This window comes from Podarcis cretensis, assembly GCF_951804945.1.
Source record: "Podarcis cretensis genome assembly, chromosome: 3".
NCBI classification, from domain to species: Eukaryota; Metazoa; Chordata; class Lepidosauria; order Squamata; family Lacertidae; genus Podarcis; species Podarcis cretensis.
Window position 1 is genome coordinate 54,651,061 of NC_137172.1, and position 17,743 is coordinate 54,668,803.

A 17,743-nucleotide genomic window follows, 5' to 3' on the forward strand; every position below is an offset into this window, starting at 1 on the left:
AACACTGAATCCAAGCTCTCCACAAGTGGGCAGGTAATGAGAAAATATCACCTGAAATTGAAAGGGTACTTGCCAAAATAACAAAATTTGACTCTGGTTTGGTGTATTAAAGCAATTTCGTATTGTCTTGTTAAGTATTAGTGTTCACGCCCCATGAACAACTGTATGTTTTAAAATTGCCTTAACAAAAATAATATTAAATATTATGTTTATACAAAAATAAAGATGTTAAAATAATGAATGTTTAGTTTGTAATTTTTATGAATCTACATTACCCAATAACTTCAAACTGGTAAGAAAGAAGAGGTCCAATATCTGGCTTGCTTTTTAACACCCCCCCCCCCAAGTTCAGCTTGAAACAATATAATGGAAGCATTCAGTTGTCTTTGCTTTTAAGAACAAATAATGTATTCTACTGTGCTCTTCACTGTTTACAGGTTTTTAAGATGCCACTGCCAAGCATCCACCTCAAACACTTGGGCTGATTCATACAGCCCATTTTGTGACCCACACAATGAACACAATCGATGGCCTGCTCATCTGAAGACTTCATTATATTATGATTACAGTGGTACCTCAGAAGTTGAACAGAATCCTTTCCAGAAGTCTGTTCGACTTCCAAAACGTTCGGAAACCAAGGCACGGCTTCCAACTGGCTACAGGAAGCTCCTGCAGCCAGTCAGAAGCCGTTCCAAAGACTGTTTGCAAACCGAAACACTCACTTCTGGGTTTGCGGCGTTTGGGAGCCAAAACATTTGACTCTCAAGGCATTTGCAAACCAAGGTATGACTGTACAGTCTATTCTTGCTATTTGCACATGATGACCACCACTACCAAGGGATTAGATTTGGTCTTGTCATGTCACCCCAAGCAGTTTTACTTTTTTATACCTAAAAAGGATCTTTTCTGAAACAAAACAAAAGTTATAAAGGCAAATACAGCACAAATGCTTAGTAACTAGCATCAGAGAGGGAGACACATCAGAGAGGGAGAGGGAAGACACATAAGAAAATCACAAAAGCAGCCTTTCAAGATTCACTTCTGTAATGAATAACAAAAGACCTGAAAGTTGAATGTTGTAGAATTATCAAAAGAACTTGGATATTAAAGGTTACGGGTCTTAAAATGCCACCAGAATTATACCTGCACATGAAATGTGTTTTAGGATTGATAAGTAAGCGCCAGTTACTTCAAACTTCAGACTGGGCAGAGGACTAAAGAGCAGGTCAAGTCACAGTTGTGAACAGATCCTGAAGCTGCTACTTACCTTATCAGTAGACATAAATTGCAACGGTTTTGGTGATGTACACTATCGTTTAAGATGAGCTAAACTAGAACATTAAAATGTTGCAGAAGTACTGTAAAATTACAGCCCTTGAAAGCGCTATCACAGAATTAACACATAACAGCTTCGAACAATGAAATAAAGAAAAAGACTTCCTAAAATAAACAATTTATTGAGGAAAGGCCTTTAGATTTCATCAAACAGCCTTTGCATAACAAATCAAGCTGGCCAATAAAAAAACAACAAAAAAAGGTAGAAGTTCACAGTCAGTGCACTCAACAAACAGGAGAGTAAAAACAAGGTCCAGAATACCTGATATAACACTAACCTTTGCTTTTTTTCGAACCTAGAAAGTTCAAAAATACTACATATTAACTTTACAGTTCTCAGCCATATGAGAAATGGAGGCGAAGGAACAAAAATAAGGTCATGGTCCATTATACAGTAGTAATGGCACTTTCACGGAAACATGCATCTTCTTTGAACTCGTGGGCATCGTCCCGGGAGCAATGCCCACCAAAGGAAAATGAATGAGAGCAGCAGTAGAAGTGACGCTGGTCACCTGTGCAGTCTTCAGTCACGGAAACTTTTGAACTGTATCCTGGGTCTCAGCATAGTCTTTATGTAAATATTACATACAGTAGTGATTAAGAGATACTTCACCAGAGAACAGGAGGCCACGCATTGTGCATAACTTCATTCTTCATCTGTACACACCTGGGGTGGGTTATAGTGACCGGGAGAAAACAAAAATAATCAAATCTACTGTGCACAGGTTCAATGAGGGCTCTGCAGCTCTCTGTAAAGACAGCGCTGCTCATTCATTTACAGGTAGGTAGCAGTGTTGGTCTGCCGTAGTCGAAACAAAATAAAAAAAATCCTTCCAGTAGCACCTTAGAGACCAACTAAGTTTGTTATTGGTATGAACTTTTGTGTGAATGCATACTTCTTCAGATACACACATGATCATTCACACTGATCATGAGACCTCTCCTGCTGAAGATCAATAGGCAAAATGGTGGTTACCAGTGACACAAGGGGTCAGGACATCGGATGTTAACCAGAAGGTTGCGGTTTGAGCCCAGCCAGGGTTGGCTGTAGGCAGGATTCCTGCACTGCAGGGGGATGGACTCGATGACACCCATGGTCCCTTTGAACTCTTAAAATTCTTTGATTCCATGAAAACATTCCATTTTCATTTCTGAATGGAGTGCCCAACACCAAAGATGTTTGCTATGGTATCAGGCTTTCCCAGCTCATAATAGAATAATAATAATAATAAAAGTAATAGTAATAGTATTTCACCAAGAATTAAGCATGTTAATTAAATGTTTGCAATAATGTTTCATTGAACTCAATCATAGTGGATAAAAAAAAATCACCAGAAATGCACTATAACCTAAAACAGACTAGGCTGGCATTAACACCCAGAGAAAAGGCAGCTAGCTCTGAAAGGGCACACACTGCTCCTCTTCCAGTACTTTCCCCCATTGTGGGAGGAAATGGAACACTTGCATAGGGTTGCTTTTCCAGACGTATACTGGTGTGAATACTCACTCCCGTGGGGGATTTAACAAGATACATTTTAACTGATTTCAGTATTACATATTTGAACCATCACAACTCACTCTGGGACCTCATGGTCAAGGATGGATAAGAAAATCCATTAATAATAATTTGTTGTTTTAAAACTTAAAATTGTTTTAGTAAGCACTCCATGTCTCTTTCTTCTCCTCTCCAGTTGGCTATCTGTAGTCTTTTAGAGGCACTAAACCCTCAGTAGAATTGTGAGAGAGGAAAGTGGGGACATCCTGGCTCCCCACCCCCACCCCTCCACACATAGGAAAAGGCCTCCAGGTAGAAAACCTTCTGTACTTGCACTGGCCAGGGATCCTACATGAGGACAGCATTTGTCCTCCAGCAGAAGGAGGGGAGTGGGCTGAGCAAGTGAGATGTGACAGAATGGGTGAAGCCAGCAAATATCACATGATATTATCACATGTCTAAGTAGGGCTTAAAGGAAGAAGGAAAGACTCTGCTGTAGTTTTTCAAGCTCTCATGTGATTACAGTCATGTGAAGGAGATGGCAATGTTTTACGGCACTGCTCTCTAGATGGCATCCTTGAAGGCCCACATGCAAACTGCTGTCCATGTGTTGGTGCTGAAGTTCTGAAACACGAAACCTGCAATACCATGTGCATAGCCTCTCCACATGATCTGGCAATTTTAGGGGTTTTAACTGTGTGGAGACACAAGGATATAGCAGACTCCCTGCTTCAGAGTATCAGATCCAGCAACTGCCTTGTGCTCCTGGCCAGTGCAATTGTAACCTGAAGAGAGATTCAGTTCTCTAACATCCTGATCCTATTCTTGATGGAAATTAGAACAAAACAAGTTAAACCAACCTTGACAAATGAATGGTCGAGGAGCTGGCTAGCTGTCCATCTCATCTTTGGCTCACTTTCCAGGCAGTGAGAAAGGAAGTCCTTTCCTTCTGGGCTTATCTTTTCTGGGATGGGAGGCTTATGGCCCATCCCTACTCTATACATTATCTGGAAGTTGTGCTCAAATTCATGCCAGGGCCTCTGCAACGAAGGAGGTGTATCAGTGTTGAAAGGGTAAGCTTGCAAATGAATTGATTTAACATAGGCTTGCTTGCTGCATTTCTCCATGAGCAGCATAAAACCCTTGAATAGCATACTGTGCAAGTTTCAATTCGGACTGCACTCAGGTCCTGCTTGTATGCTTCCCAATAGCATCTGGTTGGCCACGGTGAGAACAGGGTGCCAGACTAGATGGGCCTTTGGCCTGATCCAGAAGGGCTCCTCTTAGGATTTTAAACAAGTGCACAGTCTTATGGAGAAAAATTCTATCAGTATACACTGGCGGAGGAAGAGGAGTGGGGGGTGGGAGTGCCCCATCCCTGGCAGCACAGTGCCGGTAGGGTGCCATCATGGCTGCCCCCCACTTTCCCACACTGGGCACCACGCCCCTGCAGGCAGTGTGCCCCACCCCCAGGACGCATGCCAGCCCTGCCCCACCTGCTCTCCGCGCCCCCCCCAGTGCCGAAGTATGAAGCTCCGCCACTGTTAGTATATAGAAAATTAGCTACTTCCCTGTTCCATTAAATACATTAACACTCAACATGCACATCAAGGAGCATTACATAACAACTATATGGACCTCTATCCATATATATAATATGGGTATAATATGATACAGCTCTTTGCATAAATCCTACACACACACATACACACACACACACTTGATTACAGGTCTACATTATCAAAAATGGGGAAACAAAGCCCAAAATGAAATAGGATACAGAATAACACTCAAAGCAAAGAATGGCGATTCTGAAATGACAGAACCGTAGTGGATTACAACCTATTATTATCTTTCAAATACATTAGAGACCGGGGCATTCTGAAAAACATGTGTTCCAGCAATAAGTGAAAATTGTTGGGATACAATTACACAGCAGTAAAAGCCCCAATAAATTATACTCAGCAGATGGGGAAGAGGTTCTGCTTTCTATACTGCAGTTATCAGATGCTCAGAACCGAGAGTTTTCTGTATTTCTTGGCTCTGGTAATGGCAGCAAACAAAACATTCTGTCCCCAAAACATTTCCCTACAACTCAGGGATGGCTTAATGCACATGCTGAATACAAAACGGGGCTTCAGTATTAGTTCAATTATTTTGAGTGCTTCTATCTTTGGACTTTCCTGCAGAGCACAGCATAGTGGATGTTTCACTAATACACAACATAAATGCAGTGGCTACATTCCAAACTGGGGGGAAATTTAACAGTCTAGTATCCTGTCCAGCCTGCCCCCCAAAACAGAAGCTCCTTCATAAATTATTAGTTTCTACACAGGAATTAAATCCGTGTTGATACTACCACCTGATCTATGTATGTGGGGACAGTCAAATATTTGTGCTTCCAGTCACACACAGTTAACATACAGGTATTTTACTGAAAGGAGAATGAAGACAAATATATGGAGCAGACTTGATTATGTTCTCTCCATTATGAGAAATTTCACGGATGGCATTGGATTACAAGCTGAGATGCGCAACAGCCTTACGCTGGCATGTTCTATTTGGTGCTTTGGATGTAATGGGAAGCTATGATGAACTGCAGACACCCTGGCTTGTTGTGATGTGCTAAGAAGAGTCAATACAGTTGGGCACAAAGCTTATTCACATCGCAGTTTATTAACCCAAAGTATCCACATCCAAAGCAGGCCTTTGTATGAGGAGAGCACACTGAGCAAATCAAACAGAGCTTTTATTTTATTATCCAAAATGAGTCCTTGTCCTCCTGCCTATATGACCTTTAATAGCAACACGCACACACACACACACACACACACACACACACACAAAACACAACAACCCCAAGTACAATTCCTCAACAATTTTCTCAATTTCAGCCACGGGTTTTTTAGACAAAGTTGGGCATCTTTTGCCCCCAGCCCCCCATGCATACAGAAACAGTATTTCACACATATGGGTCACAGGTTGTCCATATGTCTTTTAGACTACCATACAGCTTCATGAGTATTTGAGGTTGGCTTAATCTTGCACAATAACGCTTACCTTCCCAGTGACCATTTCAATCACAACACAGCCTAGACTCCAGATATCTGCTGCACGCCCATGGCCTTCTCCTTTAGCTCTAGTGATCACTTCAGGAGCCATGTATGCTTTGAAACAACACAGATAATCACATCAGATTATGTAACAAAAGGAAGAAGAGTCTTCTCCAAATGGGATTCATCTGAGAAACCAAATCATGTCCAACAAAATAGTAAGTTACCCATAAGTTTTGTCTTGCTGGCAAGCACAAATTGCTTATTTGATCATCAGCTCTCTGTTACAATGTGTTAAATGCACGTAGTCAATACTTTAAAAATATTTTCACAAGTTTAATATGAATCACCTCCAGATATTTTCTGCTAAACTAAAGAGTTACACATCCTAGTTTTGTACTTGCCCCAAGCAATGGAAAATTGCAAAACTGTGGTTATGCTGGACTGCTACAGAGCCAGAAATCCACATCTTTAAAATTCTCTTACACTAAGCAGCCGACAATAAGAATTTATGTCAACTTTAAACCGATGCCTACAAAACCAGATTTGTAGTTTAAAACTGATAGACATAACCAAATTATTTACTTGTGCAGCCGTTGATATAAAATGCTTTAGCCAATACCATTCATCTTTTTCAAAAACAAATGTTTCACATATAATTTGTTCCCTGTGCTCTGACTAGAGAGGAATAAATGTTTCATTAGTCTTCTGTTGCAGAGCAAGTGCGAAATGAGCTCCCAAGGTAAAGTCACTCTGCAAATTATTTAAAGATTTTTGAAATACAACTAGTGCTGTCTAGAATGTCTAGAAAGTTTTAGGAATAGAATTCATTTTTAAGAATAGATCTTTTAAAAATTAAATGTCCAAAGTGCATCACACACTCTCTGTTTTCATGACTAACAAATTGGTATTATCATCCCAGGGTATGGGATGGGTGAGGGGGCTGGAAGGGGCATGAAATCAGACACACCCACACAGTGATTTGTTTTTGCATTTTAATAATGTAAAGCACATCTGATCCTTTTTGTAAATGTTAACTTTGAAGCATGACAAGTCAGACTCAGAGTTGCCTATACTGACTGGCAGCGATTCCACAGGGCCTCAAGTCAAGAGGTTTGTTCCCATACACAAGGGAATGTGTGCCAGTTGAAATGAATGGGTAAGCCAGCATGGGTAAGGCTAGGCACCTGACTATCAATGTGAACATCAGAGCTCACGTGCCCATAGCAATACAATGCATCAGAGCAATTGTATACAATAACACATTTCATTGGTTTTAGTCAGTACACACAAGGAAACTTCCTTGGCATGTTCTCTATTACCTGCAGTCCCCAAAGTACTATTCACTTCGCCAGGCATCGTCTGTGTATTATTCTTTAATTTTACTGAGCAGCCAAAGTCTCCCAGCTTAATCAGCCCCGATGAAGTAAGAAATATGTTTGCTCCTGAAAGGGAGGGGGGAAGAGTGATTGATTCTTAAATAAAAAATTAGACAGGATTTAAAACCCAAAGGAGACAGTTTATTATAGAGTGATCACCCTAATTACTGGTCTGGAGGTCTTACTAGACAACCAGGCATAGATACAGTGGTACCTCGGGTTAAGTACTTAATTCATTCCGGAGGTCCGTTCTTAACCTGAAACTATTCTTGACCACTTTAGCTAATGGGGCCTCCTGGTGCCGCCGCGCCGCCAGAGCACGATTTCTGTTCTCATCCTGAAGCAAAGTTCTTAACCTGAGGTACTATTTCTGGGTTAGCGGAGTCTGCAACCTGAAGCGCATGTAACCTGAAGTGTATGTAACCCGAGGTACCACTGTATCTACTTACAACTTGTGGAAATAGAAAAACGTTATTTTAGGTCCAAAAGAGTCTTTCACATAACCAGGAGCTGGGAGATACCCACTTCTTTGATTCATTTGCCAAAGCCTTTTTCCATAACCCAGCACACATCGACTCCCCAAACATGGAGGGATCTGTTATTACACCTCCCCCCACTCAGCACCATTCTTCTAAGGGAGGAACAAGAGAGAGAAGCTGCCATTAGGACTGCAGTTTCTCTACCCCACAAAACGCTAAATAGCATCTAATCTCTTTTTCCATCACCCTTAAAGCCTTTAGCTGAGATGGAGAAAGAACCTCAGCCCCCAAGCAGTCTAACTAGCGTTGCTATGAGAACTGAACGTGGCCCTGTAGTTTTTCTCCCTCATCCCTACCAGACAGCCGGACAGGAAGAATTCAGGCAGCTCTCCCCGACTGCCTGGGCTAGCTCCCAATTTCCTTTTTCTCCTTCTACAATGGAGACATGTATAGGAAAGTGGGGGTCGGTCCAATAGTCAGGGCACATCCTTCCAAATGGAGATGAGAGCACAAGAGCTCCCCTGTAGAGGCAATATGTAGGACTGTTCCCTCAATTCTTCCAGGAAGGAGAAGAGGTGCAGGCCAGCATGCTGTGTTTAGAGTCGAGAAGCAGCTCCTCACACTGCAAATGGATGCACAGTGGGCTGTCTCAGCAACTCTTACCCAAGCACGGGCCTATTTTCAAGCCTCTGCCCAAACTCCACAACTAGAGGCCAAGCAGCTTGTCGGACCTATGACTCATACCATCTTTTGGCACACACAAAGCAAGCCATTTGGGAAACACTTTCATGGGATAACAGTGACCTGATAAAGGAATTTCATTCCAATCCTTAGTTTATGATTGGCAGTGTTAAAACTCTGGCCCTAATGGTGACTTGGATTCCAAATGATGAAATGTAATGGCTAATCAAAGCTATGTAGCCAAGAACAGCTGCCTGTTGGTTATATTCTTTTTTCAGTGCCCAACCTCCTAAAATCTGAAGAGATACTGATTTCTTCATATACTTTTCTTTTATGTATGCTTATGCACAGTTGGGAATTAGTGTCTTGGAGCTTGCCTAACCCCCAGGAATGGGATCCACTAGGATCCAGTGGAGGATTCCCCCGGAGTACAGAGGTGGGGTAGCATTTTTTCACAGATCTCTCCCCTCAACTAGCCACCCTCCAATATTCTCCTGGGCCACCTCTAACCCTCCAGAGCAGATTTCAACAACTCGTGGTGGTTGCTACCAACTGCAGAAACCACCACCAGTAATACATTCTGGCCCCAGAAATAAGGTTCTGGACACACTATTCCAGAAGGAAAAGGGTGACACATTATGTTATAATGCTTTAAACTGTAAGTGATTATAGAATGTTTGAACTGTTTGAGAATGCTTAAAAAAAATTTTTTTTAAAGAATTGCAGGTGTGTTTGCCTCCCCTCTGGGAGGAAAAGCAGAATATGCATTAAATAATAGAATCACAGAATTGTAGCGCTGGAAGGGATCCCAAGATTCATTTTGTCCAACCCCCTGAAATGAGGGGAAGGAAATAAAGAAAGGTGGGGCAATCTCATTGCGTAGCTTTATATCCCCGAGTTTTGTTATATTCCCAAAGTTTGTTTTTTAAATGCAAACCTGCAGATCAGCCCAGAGCAAAAAGGGAAATGAAAGAATTCAGAAGTGCTGCTTACCTTTGATGTCCCGGTGCACTATGCCATGTTCGTGCAGCACATTGATGGCCGTTGTGATCTGCTTAGTGTAAAGCCTAATGACATGCTCCTGGAGGCCCAGCCTTGACACTTCCTCTAGAGTTCCTTCATCACAGTATTCCATGAAGATGTACATTTCTTCCTATAGTTGGGGAACAAAGAAAGGAATCTGGTCTCATTGCATCTTCTGTATGCAGAGTAAGAGTCTTTCAAATATGCATGCTTCTGTAAGCTACGAATGCCTTGTGTTTTTGCCTGGAATGGTAGGTGCACAGCACAGTACCTTGTCCCGGATGTGTTCTATACAGGCAACAGCTGGTAAGGGGGGAAATGGCAACTGTCTGCTGTGGTGGGCTATGAAGATGGTTGCTAAGCATACCAGACAAAAGAAGTTTGGGCCACCATACCTAATGCAAGAGTGATGCTTTTATCTCATACAACATCCATAAGACTCTCTATGCTGCAACATAAAATATGCAGGGCCAGTGTAGACATGGTGCGATATCCATTTCACAGTAGGAACAGACTTTGTAGATTATCGAGTTCACCCGCTGCCTAATGCAGGAATCTTGCAACAAAAGCAACCCTGATAGATGCCGTTCCAGGCTCCACTAAAATACTTCTGCTGGTTTGGAAAACCACCTCCCCAAAACACTCTGTTCTATTGCTTAATCTCTCTTAAAATAAGTTTCTGCTAAGGTTTAACCAAAATCTGCTTCCTTGCAATTTCCACACCAGGCTTGTACCTGGTTGGTGTGGAGGTCACTTTGGTACTGCTAATGCAGTGGTTTGACTGCACTCCATTGTCTCTCGAGACAGACGGATGCCAACAAACTTCTAGTCCTACACTCTGAAGCAGACTGCAGAACAAGTCTGTTCCAAATCTAAACTGCCGCCCACTTCATGCTGCTGTTTGCTGTGGGTACCCACACTGTACCTGTATCCCCACCTCCAGCAGCTTCGGAGAGGAGGGATTTCAGTTAGGGCCATCTCTGCTCAGCCTCAATCCCAAACTGAACCCACTCCAGCTACTCCTTTTAAGCACATAAAAAGACACAGAGAAGCTGGAGTATGACGCTTCCATATCACATCCAGTTTTGATTCTTAAATAGGAAGGGTGTTATTCGGCTCAGAGTAGACCCACTGAAGTTAATGGACATGATTCACTTAGGAACATGGATATCCCTGAGTTTACTCTGACTAGACTTAGCTGAAAACATCCCCAATTATGGTTCTGAAATATATCACACATCCACTGTTTCCACTGACCATGTACAGATGTGATGAAATGCAAGTTGATAATATTAACGTGGCATGTAAAAGGGGGCCCAAAGGTTCTGTGTGTTCCTACAAATTAAACTGATTAAAGTTTGCAGACCTAACTTATTTGCGTATGTCAGCAACTAAGGTTTGCTTACCCTGTGGAGTTCAACACCAAAGTACCGAACCAGGTTAGGGTGCTTAATGCCTTCAAAAATTTTCAATTCATCTGCTGTTTCTTTGATTGTTTTGTGATCATTTGGTTGAAATCTTATCTGAAAAAACAGTGATTTTTAAAATTAACATTGCTGCTAATACAAAGCAAAAAATAGAAAAATTCAGTGTGTTTTATTAGTCTAGTACTTACTTCTTTCATGGCCATCAGTTCACCAGTGTCAACACTGATGCAGGTATACACTTTCCCATATTGACCTTCTCCTGCAGAATTGTAAGAATAATAACAGTGTAAGCAGCCTGAACATATTGCTGACGATTCTGCCAGTATGAACAATGACTCCTGTAAATATGTGTATGGATCCTCAATGTAACTTTTCTGTGTTCATCCTCTAATGCTATTAATTGAAACTGAGGCGTTGGGCAAGTTTAAATTGCTAGAACTTCCACACAGAGAAAGCTGCTTGGGCAAAGTCCCCTCTAGGTCATTTCAGAAGAACCTCCTTTGTAACAAATGCAAATTTGTACACACATCACTGAGTACACGAGTAAAATTTTCATCTGATTCCATCCATAAACTACAACAAGACTGTGATTACGCAGAAATGGAAGACCAGGTGATGCACACACATATATCCTCCTTCACAAAGATGATCATGCGTTTGGGGTGGGGAAAAGGGCAATCAGCCCAAGTGCTTCTCCATATACTACTGCACTGACATACTCAGCAGATGCTATCTTCAACAACAGTGCATTGAATATGCTGCTTGGGTTTCATGTATTGTAAAATAAACTGCAATTAGGAATACAGTTTACTGAAAAGCAGCTTACCAGAAACTTACCGATTTTGTTTCCTCTCTGCCACTTAAAAGTCACCTTTCTCAAGCCTACATGCATGACGTTATCGTAAGATTTGGGAGTGTTGCAAACTTGGCCAATAATATTTTTCTGCCTCATTTCTCGGTACCTCTTTTCTTCAAACAGCTGGACAGATTTCTGAACTGCCTCCATGGGTCCCTGCCTGGAAGCAGTGTCTAGGAATTAAGAAAGAAAGGGGGAAATCTTGAACAAGTCCTGTTATTGCAATTTCAATCCCTGGGATCTCCAGTTAAAAGGAAAACAGGCTGTAGAGCTGTCAGATCTCTGCCTGAAATCTCAATGAGTTGCTGTGAATCAGACAGTCAGTAGAGGGCTAACACAAGACAGCATCATACATGCGTGACTGTCTGGTATCAGCCAAACTTATCAACCTCAGCAGCAGTTAGAGAATGACTTTTAGACAAAAAAAAGCAAGCAGACTATAGAGAACCATTACTATATGGGTTTAAGATATGGTAAGCTGCAATGCTGATAAAACTCATAAGTCATTCTTTGTACACTTTAAATTTAGGCCATGAATGAGAATAGACAGGAACAAGTATTTACAGTGGTACCTCAGGTTACATATGCTTCAGGTTACAGACGCTTCAGGTTACAGACTCTGCTAACCCAGAAATATTACCTCGGGTTAAGAACTTTGCTTCAGGATGAGAACAGAAATCGTGCTCCGGCGGCGCGGCGGCAGCAGGAGGCCCCATTAGCTAAAGTGGTGCTTCAAGTTAAGAACAGTTTCAGGTTAAGTACGGACCTCTGGAACGAATTAAGTACTTAACCGGAGGTACCACTGTATTGTCATCTCCCGCTAACCTTTTGCCATGCATGACTGAGGGGTTATGGTGCAGCAACTGTACCACCTCGGTTTCATGTGAAAAGGCATTTTCATCTTTGGGTTAGTTTGGTGCTTCTTGAAATGATTCAGTAAATGCCATAACTTTCTGAATCCTCCACCAGAATTAAGAGCTGTCAATGGCTGTCAAGTTTAAGTTTTGCACCAATATGCACATTTGTGTATACTAATAGAAATACATACATACATACATACATACATACATACATACATATATACATACATACAATTTTATTGGTTTTTGCACATGTTTTCCAAAAGTAACATCCCATCTTATACAACATAACAAACCTTTGGCTATCACAGCCTAGGATGTCCGTCAACCTCGACTAATGGTTTTCTAACTTTCTGTCTGATTTTGCATTTTATTTTAATAGTTATTGCTATAAAATCCAAATCTTAAATAAACTCCTTTTTAGTCCTTTTTCGCAATAATTCATATAGTTCTCCTTACAAAACTTCTTGCAACCCTACAAGCCATGTACTAACAGAAATACAAGTCCATTTACTAGGAAGATATAGTTTGGCGAGAGCTTACATACAGCAAAACCAACTGGCATTGAGGGCACTCCTAAAAATCATACCTAGCATTAATGGCAAAACAGAACACAGCTAAGTAGCCAACTCTTATCTTTACCTTTGGTCTGACTGATAAGAGTCCGAAGCTCCCAACTTCTTCGGGCTGATCCACTTGAGTCTCCTTTTGGATAAGTAGGCTCTGTGAAAACAAAATGCTTTAAGAAACTGATGGCACTGATATAGAGCAGAAAACTGATTTAGTTTTTTTACCCACTGCTTAGCACTGGTTCCTGTTGATGTTAGGATATGAAGATGGTTCAAACTATTATTAGGGCCCCACAGTAGTATAAGCTATTTACATAAACACAGAGATTGACTGCATACTCTTTAGAGACTATTTAGTTGCAAGGGTAGAAACAAGCACCACCTGCTTTGGTGGAGGAGGAAGGGGCCGGTGCCATAAAAACGGGCTGGGTTGCCCCATGCAATGCCTTTTAGTAGCCCCCAGTGTCCTCGGAGGCACTGCTCCTGTGGGTCAGAAAGCTATCAGAAATAGCGTTACATGGCACCACAGACTACTGATGCCTCCCCACCTCAAGCGGAAATACCTTTCTACTCACAGAAGGAACCTCTTGGCTGCATGAATTTAAGATGGATGGGACGGGGGGGGGGGAGAGGAACTGACGAGATAATGCTATAAAGCATTCATTCTATAGAAATTGAAAGTTATACACACAAAAACAACTGTGCATAGGAATATGATTAAATGTAGAAAAACCAAAAAGTGAAAACCAAAATTATTGTCTGAAATAAACTGAAAAGAGTGTCAAAACCTGAAATGTTCCAGGTTCCCATTAGAATCACAGAATTGTAGATTTGGAAGGGTTAATAATCAAAAAGTTAGGTCTGGAATGGACAATAACCTGATTAGTCATAATGAAGCTGTAAAAATAAGGGCAATTTCTCATTTTATATTTATGGCTAGCTTTCAATAACAGAGTCTGCTTCCTACATGTTGATATTTCAGTATCAATTTTTAAGGGTATTTGTAGGGCTTGGTCCTAATTATGGAGCGCAGCCTTCAAAGTAGTGGTGCCTCTATTTACTCCACAAGCGTAGTCTTGGCAGGAATCCTGCCTGGTTTCATCCCTTGTTGCCTTTCATCATTTAGTTAATGCCCTCTTTGATCATCAGAGCAGTTAATTAGCAGGTTAGCTGCTCACTTTCCAGACTTACAATTCCTCATTTTACTTACTGCTAGTGGGGCATAAATGATGCAAACAACTACATTAAATTACAATAGCAGATCTGCTACGAAAAGCGTTCTACCATAAGGCATAATATAGATCCTAATCTGCCGATAGATTAACACCTACAGTACTCATTTGGGAAAGAAGGTCAAACTGATAGTTCAGCAGAAGAACCTGGCCTTGAAATAAAATGGTTGTTTGTTTTAGGGAGAAATGCATAAACAATTTGGCTGGGGGAAGCATTACAATTTAGACAGCAATCACCTTCACGTTCTTCAGTGGGACTTGAGTGGCGGCTTAATGATCTAAACTGCAGTTCAGCAGCAATTGAAGCCAGTCTATCATTTTCAGGGACGCTGGAGCCTCTGTTTAAAAGAACACACACTGCTGCTGTCGTAATTAGCACTTTTACTCCCTGCCCCCCAACAATTTTCTAAAAGCAGAAAGCTTAAATAAAGTGGAAATAGCCATGATTCTGTATGTTAATGAAAGCCACATACTAAGAAAGCAAACTAAATGTTTATAGTCTAGATCTGCATCCTGGTTAAAGAGAGAGAGAGGAATCCCCAAATATGATTGTTCTCCAAAAAAAAGCTGCTACTAATATTTGAGAGGGGTAAATGCAATGGCACCAGTTCATGCAAATGTACCATAAGGCAACATTTACATTTGATCATAGAGTCACGGAACTGTGAAGCTGGAAGGGACCTTGAAGGTCATCTAGTCAATGCAGGAATCATCATGAAGCAGGGAAGGGGGAACACTTGTGGAGGCGCCAGATGTCGCTGGTCTACAATAAACCAGGCAACAATCCTGTTAGATCAAAGGACCTTGTCCACTAGAAGTAGTTCATTTTTTAAAAAAATGGAGCCATCTTACATATCCAAACACATCAGCAGCAATTGGAAGGAATGGCAGGGCAGTATACATTTCAAAGGTATACATATTTATGCATACAGGTGTATACATACATATGTATATATTAATGGGAGAAAGAAAGAGCCTGTGTCAAGTCGTAATGCTATACCTTTGAAAATCTAATTTAAAATGGGTCTCATCCAACCAGACCATACTCAAAATAAATCCACTGAAACCAATGGATGTAAGTTAGTTGATTTCAATGGGTCTTCTCAAAGCATGGCTTAGATGGTTTCAACCCAATGTCCAGAGAAACAAATAAAATTAAAGATGACATTATCAATGTATCAGACACAATTGCTTTGCTTTTGCTGGGTTTTCTCTTTATCTGAAATAAGGGGTACTCAAAAAGAACAAATGAAGTATGGTAGCATTTGTGCACTGCAAGTTGTTCAGTGTGCCAAAGAAACATCGTATGGTGGATTTGTCACCAGTGTAACTCTTCTTGGAAGGTTTTACTACTTGCTCTATATGCCCATGGGTAGAATTTTATGAAATTAAGAGAGGTGTACATATTATAGGCTCTCTGTTCAGTATTAGTTCAGTCACACCTAGCTACTATAATGCTGCAAAGGAACAGAGGAAATGAACTGCATGCATTAATGGTTCTAAAATAAAACTAAATAAAAAATTGTTCTCAAGCATGCATGGTTAAAAAAAAATGATCTTTTTAAAATGGATAAACATATAATGTGCACTTAAAAAAAATCTCACACTTTTAGAAGAAACAAGGTAATCACCAGGAGCATATAATGGAACCATGATGAACTACTAGGATCTAATTGCAAGCAGTTTATATGAGTGATGGGGACAGGAATGAATCTGCTATGTTGTGGAGCTACCTGATATCATTTGTACTGCTGACAGGTGGTTTTGGCTGAGTTGAGTCACCACCGACGGGAGTGGGGCGACTAAGAGCAGGGCTGCAATGGTTCCGTACATCACATGGAACATTCCTGGTGCTGCAGTGAGAAGAAAAGCTTCAGGAAAAGACTTTCAGGTCCATTTTTACTGGATTCTTAAAACATGGTGACTCAAAACAGTAGTCTGGAAAAATCTTGTGAAAAGTTCATTTTTTAAAAAACCTGTAAAATGATTTGAGCTCTAAGTAGATTAAGTTTCCAATTTGCACTATAAAATTATCCTTGCGACTGAGGACCTAGATTGTTTTCAGCAAGCAAAAGGATATTCATTTATAAATGTGGAGTACTGAAAACAAAATTGTAAACAAAAAGTGTAGTGAGTACAAATACTGCAGCAGCAGGCATACACTACTCTTAAGCTATTTGGGCTCACATGCTCTGTCTCCTCACTTCTCCTTTTGCAGAGCTGCACTTTTGATTAAACATGGCTTGCCCTTTTGTCAAGACCTGGAACTGTATTTAATCTTAAATACAGTGGTACCTCGGTTCTCGAACTTCTTCGTTGACAAATATTTCAAAATACCCGAAGTAAATGCTTCCATTTTCAAGCATGCCTTGGAAGTCAAATGGCTTCCGCTGCGTGTTTTTCAGTTTTCTCAATTGGATTAGCAGACAGCCCTTTGCACCTTAGTTTCCGAACATTTCAGAACTTAAACGGTCTTCCAGAATGGATTACGTTTGAGAACCGAGGTACCACTGTTTAAACAAGCCAGTTATGCAAAAGCAGAAGCTTCCAACCTCATTGCAATTTGCAAGGGGAGAGGAGAGGAGAGGAGAGGAGCATGTAAATCTGAAATCTGCTGAGGCTGGCTCCAGCGTGATTTAGTGTGATGTGTGCAAATGCTGTCTCCGCATGATGGCTTTGTATAGTAATTCTTATAGTATATCTATTTTTTGTAGGTGTGAAGTGACAACATCAATAGACAAGTTGATGTGGAAACCCTCTAATTTCCAAGATGCAGAAATGCCACCATATTCAGCTAACTTTCATAATCTACACTTAACAGCAGCAGCAACATCACAGGGATTTGCATGCACATACATGCATGTTTAAAAAACCAGAAGAGAAAGCAGCACAACAGAAGCTTCATTTTCTGCATCTCAGTTGTCTGAGGGTCTTAATAAAACTGTTTTTAAAAATCAGTAACATTATTGCTAGAGCTACCACTAATTTGTCATCAATAGCCAAGTTTCCATTTTTTGTATATTATAGATCTAGGAAGGTCCACCTGTTTGGGGGTTAATACTGTTGTTTTGCAATCTTTTGAGGAGAAGGAAAGGAAATAGTCAGCAAGAAAATGAGGGGGGGGGGAAGGTTCAAGTGAAGGTTCAAGAAACTGTAGGATAGGACTGTGGTGGACAGAGATGGGGAGAAAGAGCTGCCTTTTTATAACTCACACATACATACACAAAACAAACCTCTAGCTCCAGCACTGTAGTAGCATATTACTGAATCACATATCATGGAGAACAGAAGAAAGCAATAAATAATAATAAAATTCAGAAAGTTGTTCAGATATAGAGGAGAAAGGCTATGTCA

The 17,743-nt window shown here is 40.9% G+C and overlaps 1 protein-coding gene across 5 annotated transcripts in view; it reads right to left on the minus strand.

Annotated features, from left to right (window-relative positions):
* Positions 1-1,437: 1,437 nt before the first annotated feature.
* Positions 1,438-17,743, minus strand: part of MAP3K4 (mitogen-activated protein kinase kinase kinase 4) — a 73,503-nt gene continuing 57,197 nt past the window's right edge. For 3 of the 5 annotated variants that reach the window (XM_079971855.1, XM_079971852.1, XM_079971851.1), the window contains exons 17-27: positions 16,123-16,242; positions 14,627-14,727; positions 13,231-13,311; positions 11,710-11,901; positions 11,061-11,131; positions 10,852-10,968; positions 9,416-9,575; positions 7,206-7,328; positions 5,891-5,997; positions 3,691-3,870; positions 1,438-2,002 (exon numbers count right to left, since the gene is read on the minus strand). In XM_079971855.1, the coding sequence (XP_079827981.1) occupies positions 1,982-2,002; positions 3,691-3,870; positions 5,891-5,997; positions 7,206-7,328; positions 9,416-9,575; positions 10,852-10,968; positions 11,061-11,131; positions 11,710-11,901; positions 13,231-13,311; positions 14,627-14,727; positions 16,123-16,242 (1,273 nt within the window). In that variant the 3' untranslated portion in view covers positions 1,438-1,981. The remainder of the gene's footprint in view (positions 2,003-3,690; positions 3,871-5,890; positions 5,998-7,205; positions 7,329-9,415; positions 9,576-10,851; positions 10,969-11,060; positions 11,132-11,709; positions 11,902-13,230; positions 13,312-14,626; positions 14,728-16,122; positions 16,243-17,743) is intronic. The other 2 variants (XM_079971854.1, XM_079971853.1) reach the window with 1 other exon arrangement.